Raw genomic sequence first — 14,381 nt, forward strand, 5'->3', positions numbered from 1 at the left:
ATTGGAAGTTTTAAAATGTTAAATCTGGTGTCGACAGATGAAGTCGGAGCATGGCTTCCTGGATTAAACTGTGGCAAAGTGAGCTGCTCCTGAACCCCCTGTGCCTCATAATACCCTGTATTCACAGCCAGTCTTCTGCACAGCAAACTTGTAACCTAGCTCCCTGTGCTAACAAGCTGTTGGCTCAGTGTTGTCATTTATCACCCAGCTCAGAGACCACCTGGGATTAGAAAGGCTTTAAGAAAGGTCATGTTTAACAGGTCAACCGTTAACAAACACTAGAGAAGATGAAGATTAGTGTTGTGACACGGTATGCAAGACCACGGGCATGACTATGTTATAATGAAGTGCAATGTTGTGTGTGTGCGAAGAGCATGGACAGAGCACGTTCCCCAGTGTGGTTCTCTGCAAACACTCAGATGATCAGACTTATCCGTGTTTACACTAAACACCGCCTCAAGGGTCAAATACTTTGTTGTGTGCCTTGTGTTTCTTGTATTTTGTCCAGCTTTGAGCTTTTCAGCCCTGCTCCTGGGAGGCCGTGTCAGCAGCTTCCACAGAGTGACCCCAACCCTGCAGCGGAAATTGGACGACCCCGAACACCAGCTCCCTCTCCGTTATCTCCCTTTGCCTTCATTCCAAGTCAAACTCTTCCCTCAAAAACATCTCCCTCCTCCTCCACATCCTTTTTTAGATTCAAGCTAACAAGTTCACAGCCTCACACACTCATGTTTGGCACCCTGTCCACAACACAATTAGGTTTGTAGATGCAGGCATGTCGATTGTCCTACAGGAAAAAGAAGGGAATCCTGTGGAGATACACATTATAAACCAGTTTAATGAAATCTGGAAATCTAAACTGCTGCTACTGATATTTTCCATACTGATAGGTGGGGAAGGATGATACTGGTTGTGGGTGGATGTTTTGCATGTACTACCCTGTGTCATCCCACATCAGAGCATGAGTCTTCTCCCCTCCCTCCATCTCTGTCAGTGTGACATTTGATTTCTGACTCACAAGTTAAAGATATGTACAGGCCATATGGGCAGATCAAAGCTGTCAGTTACACATAGCAAATATATGGCTGCTGGTGTTGGCCTGTCACAGTCTCCCTCTAATCTTACACACTGTCTCTCCACTGTTAATTTCTCACCCCAACTGCTTCAATGTGTGCTGTATGAATGTTAATGCACAGACATGCACACATATAAAAAGAGCAAAAAGCTCTGACTGAAGTTTTGTTTCTTCACTGATGCCAGCAACTAAAACTTTGCCAACTAACCTGAAAAAATAAATTAAAACAAATCTTTGTAGTCACAGTTTCTATTACAGGTCACATGCAGTAAAGTCCATTTTTCATCTAGACAATTGTATCATTTCATTTCCTGGTACTTGAACTGTTGAAAAATTGTCCAGTGTTTACTGATAAGTTACATTTCCTTTACTCGTTTATTCAAATGTGACACTTTTATGATCTGAGCGAGCCACCAAGCGGGACAGACAAATGGAACAAGGCGCCAAACTGTTTCCAGTTAACATCTAACTGAGTTTAAAGAAATCAGTTCTGGGAAAAGTCCAAGACACCAATTACAAATTAAGCCTTTGCACACCATTTGGTTGAGAGGCACATGACATCATCTTTTATTTCCTGTCCAAACTACCAAACAGGAAGGTTTTTTTGTTTTTTTGTAAAGACAAAGGGAAAAAAACAAGAAAAGTTAAGATTAGCTTTCTCACTTCCTTCTCCATTTAGGGCAGCTTTATATTCACATCTGCCATGTTCCTATGAGATCTCACATTAGTATCAACACATGACTTCCCTTTCTGTTTTTGTGATTTATTGTCCCACCACAAATGGTAAATAGTAAATGTAACCCATGTAATCCCACTTGGTATCCGTGGCACTGGAAACATCCACATCCTTCCTGTGCCAGGCACCAATGTGCACATACACAAGAACACACATCCGCATTCACCTTTACAGCCAGTGGGAGTGGACGGGCCACTGATTAAAGGGGGATAAAAAACAAATAGTGGGATGCTGAGGAAAGACGAAAGTGTTGGAGAAAAAACATGTGGCAGCAGAGGAGTACAGCCTTGAGATGATTCCCTGAGGCGGGCATGTGTGCTTTGGAGAAAGAGGGAGAGAGAGAGAGAGCGCGAGTGAGTGTGTTTACTCGGCTTACCCTGCCTGATGCAACACGGAGATCTCTAATCCAATTATAGTTCAAACCAGCCTAGCGGTCTAGCTTCAGCCACCAAGGACAAACCTAGCTAGCTTACATCAACGCCAGTAGCCCACCGGCTCTGTACAGATTTAGCAGCTAACTGCTCAGCTGAAACCTCGCCCGAGGGTGCCGACCACATAAAAAATAAATAAAAATCAGCCAGAATTAAATCCTTCCTCCTCCAAGACAAATGAAACCTGATTAGCTGAATGAGACTCTAGAGTTCTGCTGCAGAAACACTCAAATCTTGGTCTTCACAGTTTTGGGAATCAAAGCAGGAGGTTAAGGATCCACAGGAGAAATACTATGCATTTGGACTCCTCAGTCCTTCTGGTGCATTTTTCCCCATTTCTGACCTGCACAGAGTTCCAAACTGCATTTCTCCTTCTGTCATTTGCAGCCTGGCCCCTGCTGTTAAATCTCCTTCTTCGTCCTCCATTTAAGAGCTCTGCTGTTTCTAATCTACCTCCCTGCCCCACGTTGCCGCTTCCCATTTATCTGAATATCTCAACCTATTGCCTAGGCGTCTCTATCGCATTCCTCCTTCCCTCACTTTACAAAAAAAAAAAAGTCTCATGCTGTTCTCCTCCTTATCATCTACCTCTGTCTTCCTTTTCCTCTGGTGTATTTAATTCATATTTCCTTAGGTAGCACATCTCAACTCTTATTAGCCAGATCTTGGAAATTATATTGTTAATCTTTTTGGTTTCTTATCTAGCTATTCAACTTCTGGAAAGACTCAGCCGGTTTTGTTTCAGATGATAACTATGTATGTCAGGTTTCCTGTGCCATATCTAACAGAGCATTCTGCAAGACTACATTCCTCAGTTTGGCCATGACCTCAGGAAACACTTTACTCGTGACTTTATGGCTTCAGTTGGTAGATTCAAGTCTTACCGAATAAAACAAAGCCAATTCTGGTCCCCACTGCAATCAAAAATACCAATAAACCAGGGAATGCTACAAGACAGACCTGCTCTAAAGCATACTATTCTATGAGTATACAACAGCCTTTGGTTTCTCAGACAGATATAACCCTCGTTAGAGGCGCCCGCTTTCAAAAAGACAAGGCAGTCATGGCCAAAACACTCATCTCAAAGATTCACAAGTCACTAGGTGACATTGCAGTGGGGCTACATCCATCTCGTATATATAGTTTATGGCATTGAACAAGTGGACATGTATCAGTAGCTCAAGTTCTCTGAGGCTTATTAATAGATTCAGAACTTCTCTGTGACTCAGTAGTGTAATGAGACTTGTACGCTCACACAGAAAATGTGCGTGCCTATTGAAATTGTGGCACTTTAATTAGTTTATGAACAAAACGGTCATATGATTAATCTCTGACATTCTAATTTAGAAAAACAGAATTATATTTAACCCAATAAACAGAAAAGAAACATATAGAGAGAAAGAATATATCTTCTTAAATAAGAAAGATGTCATTAAATGCATCTTATAGCCAAACTTGCAGCAGAACTGTTCTTTGCGGCATTCAGTGTGGGTGGATAGCAACAACAACAACAACTACTAAAAATCTGCTGCAGGATGTTCAACTTATCTTAGATGATCTTAAGACAGTTGTAGCCAACAGCGGCCCATGACTGCGATGCTCTCTGACAGAACAGTAGCTGCTCCGAGGCCTGTGGCAGGCAGTTCAGCTACAAGAAGAGCGAGTCAAGTTTGGGATCTGCATACTGAAGTCAGCTCTGTAATTAAGCATGTGAGAGGAAAATGTCCTGATGTGACCAATACCAAGAGGTGGAAGGGGTGAGAGTGAGAGAGCAGCTGATCAGCTATGACGGTTCCTGCCTGCTGCCAGTGTTTTTCCTCGTCTCCCTCTCTCCATTTGTTGGCAGCGCCAGTGGTGTGTGCTGGGCAGAGCTGCCCAGAGCGTTATGAAAGAGTAAACACAGTCGCAGCGTGGTGCCACTCCCCTGCCAAGTGAAACAGAGGCAAAACACACACATACATGCACACAAACACACACACAACCATGCCAGAAGCTGAACAGTGCAGCCCAGCTGAGAACATCTCCACATTCAAAGCAGCAACAAATTCATTTTACAGACTGTAAACACATCGAAACATATGGCCTCTTAAACCAGTGTAATATGCTGGTTAAATGTTACCAACCAGTGTAGTTGACACTGTGAAACACAGTCTGTTCAAGCTTTTGAACAGGTCAGAACCCATGTGAGTGGGTGGAGAAGCTTCACATGCGCATCCAGCTCCAGGTACTCAGAGCTGGGTTTCATTTGCAGCCTCTCAATCTATCGCAGTATTTAGTTGCAGTGCACTCAGAGCATGCACTGCCCTGAGGCTTTTGAAAGCTCATCTTCACTCAAATATATTGGCAAAAAGGGGAGAAGAAAAACAAAGCCTACCACACTTAGCAAGAGTTTCCATCTCAAGTGCTCGTGAAAGTGCTTAATACAACCATGCATGCATTTGGATTCTTCATTATCCACTTCATCCACTTATGCATATTCAGTGAAAGGCAAACTGCAGAGTCATCCTGGTATCAGATTCATTCATTCACTTTCAATAGTGCCTTTATATCACCCTGAATGATGCACACTGATATCCTGGAACACTAAGATACAGAAACCTCATTTAAGATTTAATTGGACACCAACTGGTTTAGGATGGTTCTCAAAAATGATCGCCCACAATTTTAACCAATGTGAAAATGATCATCTTATAAGTGCAGAACACCTGCATCTCTACGACCACTGTTAATCCTGCATGCTCTAGGTGTCAGCTTTCTGTGAAACTTGATGTCATTGACAACTCTGAACTATAACAGCTCGACTCTGATGGTGTGTCTGAGGAATAGGAGGGACCTGGCACCGCTGTCGCAAAATAATGGTACAGCCTTGAAGAAGGGAGCCGATATCAGAGGCAAGATGAGGACTTGTTTGTTTTGACTCTGCCCCTCCAGCTCTGCTTTGCCCTTACACTGTTTTCCTTTCTCTTTCCCCACACGAGGCAAGCCCACAAAAAAAAGCAACAAAAAAAAATAAAGCATGATAGCGCTTGTACAACATTACTCAGCATCTAGGCGTTCCTCCTACCCCTCCACTAGCTTTTACTAGTTTAAAACATTTCTCAAAAACATTACCAAGGCTGCGTTGCTCTATGTGGCTGCACAGTCCAGCTCAGGCAGCAGTCAAGCACGAAAACGTCTCTGCATGTCAGTGTCCAGAGAGCAAGCGCGAGTAAGGGGGGGAGGGAGGGAGTAGAAGACAGAGTGTGTTAAAGGGTTGAAAGTGACTACAGAGTCCTTTGTGGGGAGTAAACAAACCTCAGAAACGGAGGCACATCATGGTAGAATAACCTCAAGCCTGACGTTGAACCCCGGGAATGGGCCCTCGCGTCACTAAAGCAGCGCAGAATTAATGTGAGGCGCATAAAACAATTATTGGAAAACTAGAAATTAGTACTGATTAATATTAAATATTGATATAATAATCTGATGCAATTCACAGGCAATCTGGTGCTTGGGAAACAAAGTTCCCACCCTGAGTAAGCAGCTTGTTTAATCACCTTTAATAGCGATATCTTGAAGCAATCACTTTTTTGTATGTCGTTATTAACGCTCTCATATTGCTCACTGAAGCTCCAATAACATTTCAATCATTGCAATGCCTTGATTCTTTTCGTTTCAGCCATTCTACAGTAGATCTGCAGCTGTGCTTGGGGTCCTCATCGTATTTCATGACCTAGCTTTAGCTGGTGGACTTTATAGTTCGGTATATAGAGGAACTCAGTCTTGCAAAACAAGCCCATACCATCACCTCTCCACCACCATGCTTGACAGTTGCTTTGAGGCATTTGTGCTGATATGTTGAGTTTAGTTTTTGCCTAATATGAGCATTATGGCCACACATCTCCACTTTGTTCTAATCTGTCCAAAAGACACTGTTCCTGAATCTTGTGGTTGTGGTTCAGGTCCAGCTTGCATATGCATGACTTGCCAGGATGCTCTTTTTAGAGAGGCCACCCTTCTAAAATAAAAGCTATACTAGTTCAGTCCTTATAATTTAACATTTAACCTGGTAACTGAGGCCTGTCAAGTCTCACAGGTATGTCACTTGAGATTTTTCTCTGAACATCGCTTGGTCTGACCTTGGGGTAAAAGATGGTCACATTCACTGAGAGAATTTGATTAGCAGTACCTCTTAGTTCGGGAAGGCAGTAAGAGAGTACTTGGCTTTTTCCAGATTTGTGTGAAAACTATTTTTCACATGACTGTTACTGGCATTTTAACATTTGTGTTTTCAGTTTGGTTTTTTTTGCTTTTACATATAAACACTTGGAAAGTTAGACTCCTAAAGACCGGGACATTCAGATCTCCTGTGCAAGCTCTAGGACAGATTAGTTCTAAACTGACCAAATTACCAGAAACTCAGAAACATTTCTTATTAAACCATAAACATACAGTCACAGGATGTTGGTTTTCAACTGACATTAACCATGGTGTCATTTGTGCTCCATGTTAGGAGCTGCGGAGAAACTACGTGTCAGGATACAGGATTTACAACAAACACGGGCGTAATGTGTTAAACACTAAAGCAGATTTAGCTACGTTACGTGGTCTTAAAAACCTTGGCTTGGGTTGCCGTGGGTGTGCAGTAGTAAAGCAACTTCAGTGCCAGACACGTTACATTGATTCTTAATAGAGCAAGGCTCTTACATGCTGTCTGCAGAGAGCCAACAGAAGCTCTTGTTTGATTTATGTATCGCACAGTAAACAGCTTCACAGACAGACGTTAAGAACTTCTGGGAACTGACGCTTACCTCTCTCAGGTTAGACCTAGTAAGCAAACGGTGTACAAAAGGAACAGCACACATGATTCAAAACCTGACACTAGACAGCAAAGACTCAATACTAGGAACTCAGTGACAGGGTTGTTAGTTTCCACCCTTAAAAGCAGGTGACTGCATTAAGATGATGTCTGCTCATCTGTCGCAGTCTGTTATCAGAACTGCATCTGTGGTGCAAGCAGCGGAAGCAGCCACCTGGGCTGAGAACGTGCGCATGTGTTTTTACATGTGTATGCCTGCACCGCGGCAGAGATGGAAATAAGGCGGTGAGGTTACTTGAGGACAGGGTTGAAGTGCACAAAATCCCCATTGGGAAGATACACACAGAGCAAGTGGAAAGCGTAAAAAGGGATATTAGTCAAACATGCAGGCTAAGAATGAAAGTACTGACACCGTACCAAGATATTCTACCACAAGGTTTTGTAAGCGTCGGTTCGTGACCACATGAACAGGTCAGGTGATACGCACACAGAGTTAAGAGATTTAACACTGAACATGTTGCATGTTTTCTAAAATACACACATTTTTTTTTGTTCTTAACGGTGTATTTGCAGACAAACTAGAAACGTTTTAAAACATAGGAGTCTGCTGTATAAGGACTAACACATGGCGACTGGTTTATTCTACATGTTTGAACTTCCGTTATATTGTAACTGACGCTCAAATTAAGACATGACTTCATTTAAACTGATGAAATCTTGCAGCCGATTTAGCTACAATAGTTTTATGCAAACCATCCCCCCGCCCAAGAAACTAATATTTGATAAAGAAAACTAAAGTTTCATACCTATATATACACAAACACAAATAAAATTAAAATAAATATTTTTTATTTATTTTTTTAAGTCCCTCCTGGATATACAGTCATCCAAATTACTGCTACTCTATTAATATGATCCAACACTGCAACAGAAACGTATTCCCGGCCACTAAAATGATTAGGCTTAGAAACTGACACATGTGCCCACCTCTTCAATCCCCCCACTCACTACTTTTAAACCTAAAAAGCAGCATGGACTCATGAGAAACTGTGCATTCAGGCCATAGGTGAAAAAATTATTAAGAAATTGCATTATCACACTAAAAAAAAAAAAAAAAAAAAAAAAACAACAAAAAAAGAAAAACCTACTAAGAGACACAGAAAGACACCTCTTATTTTGGAAATGACCCACAGTGGCAAGCGAGCTTTACAAATAGACAGACGTTTACCACTGCTGACAACGTCCAACCTATAAGTAGTTCATGTGAATTCCCCTTCTCGATCTACCATCATCTGACAGTGTCACTCTCTTTTTACATTTTAAACAGTTTTAAAAAGATAGTAACTAAACCATTTCAATCTGACTCAAGTCACACCTGAAGTTTGACATTTTTCAGTACAATGCCACAAGAAGCACCATAACACCTTATTCTGATGATAGGAAGGTAAATAGCTTAATCGTGTTAGAGCTTAACATCTTCCTACAAGAAATGTGGCTAAAAACATCACAGAGGGTGAAGTCATAATAGAAATCAGGAACTGTACAGGAAGCTTGTTCAGACTTTGCCGAAACCGTTTTAGACGTCAGTTTGACTTTATGGTCATTTTGGCTGTTAGGCAGCATTCACACAGATTCAGCCTTCAGTGCTCCTGCTTCTCACGAGTGCTGATCTGTTGTTTTGCTCATGTTTGAAGTTTAGACAAGTTTGACTTTGTAATGCCAGCAAAGGCGTCAGCCAATCAAGTCGCATTTATTCAAATCCTCCAGACTGCGTCATAAAAATATCCTTAGAGTGCGAGGTGGGTGCGGTATCAAAATTTAGGAAAAGTCAGACTGAAGCTTGGCTGCCATGCCTTGTGATCATTGGTTATTGTTGCTATGATGACTGTGCCAGCAAAGCATCTGTGTGAATCCTGCCTTAGTGCTGTTATATTTATACTGCATCGCACGTTATACACTAAATAGCAGAAAGACATTACTTTATATAATCAATTTTCTCGTTCAAATACTTTTATATGAACCTGACGAAATTTGAGATCTATAAAATAAAAAGACACAAAAAGCCAGAACCTATCACATGACTTGCATTACTCCCATAGTGCTGGATATTGATACACTACCCATATACCTAGCCAAAGGTGATACGGTGCCTTTTTAAGTGTACAAGTCTGACTCTTGCTCAGATCGGGCAGCCTGAAGCAGTGCTCCACTTAGACGCTGTACTTTCCATTCGCTCGCTCTTCGTTCAGCATTACCAAGCCATCACTCAAAAGCAAGGGGATTAAACATCTGTCAAAGCCTACCCATTTCACCCAGCAGCAAAAGACACATTTAGGCGTCGCACATCTCTCCAGTGATTTAACATCCTGTCTGACTCTGAATAGGGACAGATGAGGTCATTCAGCTCTGAAATAATGTGCTCCGTCTAAAATATCACAGTACACAGATAGAGTGCAGCTAGTTAACAAACAGATTTAGGCTAAAAAGTGGTACGTGTATGTATCACCATACCAAGAGGTGGTAGCCTCAGCTAAAACCAGTGGTTGGTTCTTGTGAGTATGTCTCCCACCATAATATGTTGTTGTCTCTAGATCTCCTCCTTTATTCACCATTACAACCACTCACAGGCTTCTCATCTGTCTCCATTTGATTCCCTGCAGAGCTTCATCTTTCCTATGAACTACACTCTCCCTTCCCCCACCTTATAATTTCTTTTAACTATCCCACAATCAACCATTTTATCAAAAGCAACCTTATCACCTTCCACCCTCCCCATTATCTGGTTAATTAACGAAAAAAAAAAGAAAAAAAAAAAGGAGGTATCGCTTATTCCTTTATCTCTTTTGATCATCCTGTTTTTTCCTCCTCTCTCCAAATCAACCACTCTTTTTCACTAGATCTTCTTCTTCCATCATCCTTATGCTCACACTCTCAATTCATTCTTCCATTGGTCTTGGCAGGGGTGTCCTTCACCCCAGGTTTGTATTCAGAGTGATTACACGCTTGGTTAATTCATGGACTCCATACTGTTGATGACGCACACTGGACACGTTCCTGCTGGCCTCCAATGCATTTAGATCACAAACGCTCAACTTAACTGCATATTTGCACTCTATCCAAAGAGCTCCTTTAACATGCAGGTAAACACATACTCTCAACATGACCAAATGCCATCACTGGATATTAGGCATGACCTTCTATCACAAAGCCAATCTGCTTTGTTGTTGTTTTTTAATACACAAAAATGTATTAAATAGAACCAACTACAACTTTTCTCAGCTGGAGAACACGGACTACACCAAATACATTCAGTAACATCCACAGACAGGCAGAGGTCTTTTCTTTTATATGTAGGCCTTTACTTTCCTCATTTCTTCTAAAACCAAGCTACATCAGATCGCTGTGCAAAATAGTTCAGGTCTGAAAGCACCGTCTGGGCAAAAAATGATTATTTCATGGCTTTGGGGAGAAAAAGGGAAGAGAAGTTAAGGACCTATAAAAAAAAGAATTATAACAGAGAGCTGATGTTATTTAAGACAAGTTACTGCAAGAACCAGTTAGTGAAACCAGGAAAACCAGTGTCATAGGGAGGGGAAAAACACAAGTTAAACAATGACTACAAGAAACCCGTGTCTACCAAAGCAGTCAAATGCTCTTTATGCAAAGCAGACCATGCATGGAAAACCTGCATAAAATATCAAACAGGCCACTCAGGAGCAAATGTGTTATTTACCAATACTGCCTGATGTCTAACAAGCAACCCGGTTTTCTTTGTTGTTTTTTTAAGTTACTGGAAAGCATGCCTGGGCACAATTGATAAAGCCTGAGATTATGACTTATGAGCAGACTGTCTTGGACAACAAGTTAACTGTCTTTACAGAGCTAACAGTCAGCCTACATCGAGCTCAGGGAACAGACTTGCAGCATTGTTATCTACCAGAAAAAACTGAGCAGACATGTAGAAACTCCCCTAAGAACGGGCCTCCACCCTTCCTCATCCCTGATGTGCTTTTAAAGTGCTGCAGCAAGCCAACAATGATAAACTGTAAGCAAAAGCAATAACCTGATCAATGTTTAAGCCCGAGCCATTTGTGTATATGATGACACCGAGTTTTTATTTCACATTTCAGGTTTGGATTTCAACTTGCAAACGCACCTTGGAGTGCAACGTCTCTGACGCCCTACTTTGATTGGAGACAAACGAGACCAGACAATCCAGTGTCTTAAGAGTTTGCATAGCAAATCCGAAGTCTACAACAATGCTCTGGGCTGTCAGGGTTTGGAAAGTTACTCCGTCGCTTCCACTGATTTCAAATGTTAAGCCCGAGCACACCGATCGTGGCTTTGAACTTTGGTTGTATAGCAGGTATCGTCACCGAGGCTGATAAATGCAGTCCCTATCACGAGCTTTCACTCAAAACTCATGACTTGTGCAGCCTCGAGCTAAAAATAACGCAGCTTACACAGCATCACCAACCTCTGTCAGGTGTCAACCGCTACACCAAGGCAGAAAACTGCGCGCTTCACTTCGCTGACAAAAACATACACGCTGTGCTTCAAGATGTGCACGGTGCACACACATTCTCCATCGGTGAGCTTTCTCTCTGACACCAGAACCTCTGCTGTGCCTCAAAGGTTGCACATTAGATAAGTTAGCACGACTGCTAGCAGCGGTTCCCCTCCGTCAAAGCGACCAGCGCACCTTGCGCTGGGAAATAAGGGAAACCGCTCATAGCCGCGTTAGCAGCGCTGACAAGCCGCTAACCTAAAGTCCATCACCTCAGCGATGAGGTCACCGTCCAGTAAACTGCCATGTATAGCAATATTATCACGACCTACTCCGGGAGCTGCCATCCTTGGCTAGTAATCTGCGGCCCGAAGAGATGCCGAAAAATACCACCTGGCCCTGGGTAACGCTATCATGAGGCCGGTTAACCGTTGCCAGCTTTGCTAGCCTCGTCGGAGCGAAGCTAAGCTAAGCAACACGCCAACCGTTTACACACAGATTAAAGCGAGAATTTAACACTGTTGAACACGACAGTGCACCTGCATAACGCCGACTCCAGTGGTATCAGCTGCAGAGAAGTGAATTTGCAGGCAGCATCAGAAAGACTGCGCAGCTGACCTGTCATATAAGAGAGGATGCTATAGCTATGCAAGTTAGCTGTCTGTACTCACCCCATTAACCAATCCATGGTGCTGTTTGTGGCTAGCTTAGCTAATGTTAGCTGGCAGGGGATAAATCCACCAGGAGCTGGAGGCAACCCCCTAGTTTATCCAGCCACCACCCTCGCTACACTAGCTGACTGGCCCCCCGAGTCCTGTTGCTCTTTCCCCACGGGGCCCGCGTCTCTCCCAGTCGATGGATCCCGGCCGGTCAAACGCAAACGCCGCTTGAACTTCAAGCGATTGTTCTTGTTTTGATCCCCCAGTTAGCTCGGATCATGAAGCGGCAGGAACACAGTCGGATCAGTCTGTTAGCTGGTAGCGGGACTGAAGCATTGAGTGACTTTGAGCACGAAGGCGAGGAGAGCGGCAGTTCGAGTCTGTCTTGCGTCGCGGTGTGTTCAGTGTTCAGTAGCGCTGCGTTAGACTTGCCCACGGGGATGTCGCTGGTCAGACCGGTAACCTCTGTCATGAAGCCTTGTATGGCCACTGCGCTGCCAGCCTGAACCTTCACTGGAGCTGCTGCTTTCTGAACGAGGTCTAAATCGGAGTCCGGAAGTAAACACAGACCCGACCCACTCTGTCTCTTGTGCGTAAAATGCGTGTGAGCGCAGATGCAATGGGATATGTAGTTGAAGAATTAAAAATAATGGGGGTAAAACCGGTAGGTTTGGCGTGATCACGCTACGAAGACAAATCCAACACCAAACACCTTCACGCGCTAATAGAACGATTACCTATGGCAAGCCGTTAGAGCCATAATTACCGTCCAGTGGATGCGGAGCTTAGCGGGCTTGGGCGTTATAACACAAAGTCAAGACACTTGCCATCTTATTCTAGGTTAGTGACTCCCAGTTGGATGATTCATGTCAAGTCAGCGTGGGCCTTCTGCTCAACCATTTCCGATTTTGTTTTTTCATTTATTCAACTGTAATTCTGGATTGAGCAAAGATGACAAGCCAAACAACTAAAAACAACATTACAGAACAAAATTGTGGACTTTCCAGATGGTACTCTAATTATAAGTGAGAAAATAATTAAGTTAAATATATGCACCTCTTTAAAGGGAAAATTGCTATACTTACCTACAAAAAATATAATTAGATCAAAATTAAGTTCTCAGTTATTGTGAGACAACCATTTGTAAATACCTTCAAAAGTATTTGTTACACAAAATACATTTAAATAGCTCTATATAAATATAACTATGCATCAAATTTCACGACAACTATTATGTATATCCAAACTTTGGAACATAGAATTTTTGGTCAAGCAGGTTTAAGATGAAATGACCCAGCTTGGAAATGAAGATCCTTTGTCATGAAACTGGATTACCAAGCATGCAGCTGCCAGCAGGTCAACAAAAGTAGGTTGGGTATTATTACAACCAATAATGCTATTCGTTGGTGTTATCATACCTGAATGCTTAAACCTAGGTTTAGGTGCTTTTTCTTTTACAAGAATCAGTCTTATCATTTATCTGTGGTCAGATATTTATCCAGCATTAGATAACTCAGAAAAGTCTATGGGGAAATATTTCTGTCCGTACTGTTTTATTGTTATAACACACATAAGAAGAGCTCTTCTTATAAATGCTGCTGGAGGCCATACATCTCAATAGGAATACATGCTAACCTTTCACTGTGAACCTGTCCAGCCAGGCAGCTACAGTAATGAGCAGTGTATCACTGGCTATGGTCTTAGCTATAAAGCTCTGTTAGCTCTCTGAAACAGATTGTCCTCCCACAGGAGAAACTGTGTTTTATGTCTATAGTGATATTTCAGTTGTTAGCACTCTAAAGACCCGAAGTCTAAAAAAAAATCATAGATGAATAATAACTCCTGTTCTCTGTTTTTAAATTATTTGGAAAACTCATTTTATTTATTTTTATTCCAGTTTCAAAGAATTGGGTCAAATATATTTAATTAGAATAACAGTAATTGTTATTTACCGAGCAGTTTTGTTTTGCACAGTTGTAGTTTATTGCCATTTTAAACTTGCTTGTCTTATAACACGATATATATTTCATTATAGTTCACCATGCACCAGACTTTCCCCTTCACTAGCTTTTCCTTAGTCAGTTTGTTCTCATTCTTTCCCCACCATTTTCCTCTTAAAGAAAAGCATCGATCAGACAGATGCATTTTGGAGAGAAAAAAATAGATCAATATGTA

General features: G+C 42.1%; 1 protein-coding gene across 1 annotated transcript in view; it reads right to left on the reverse strand.

The window, feature by feature from the left end:
• The window catches only part of mob2a (MOB kinase activator 2a), a 54,517-nt gene extending 41,630 nt beyond the window's left edge, over positions 1–12,887 (reverse strand). Inside the window, exon 1 of the mRNA XM_085281691.1 lies at positions 12,219–12,887. Within this exon, the coding sequence (XP_085137817.1) occupies positions 12,219–12,235 (17 nt within the window). The 5' untranslated portion in view covers positions 12,236–12,887. The remainder of the gene's footprint in view (positions 1–12,218) is intronic.
• Positions 12,888–14,381: the final 1,494 nt, after the last annotated feature.

Source organism: Mchenga conophoros, linkage group LG7, assembly GCF_057382185.1.
Source record: "Mchenga conophoros isolate Kocher_MC1m ecotype Shallow Benthic linkage group LG7, M_conophoros_male_GT1.1, whole genome shotgun sequence".
In the NCBI taxonomy this organism is placed as follows: Eukaryota; Metazoa; Chordata; class Actinopteri; order Cichliformes; family Cichlidae; genus Mchenga; species Mchenga conophoros.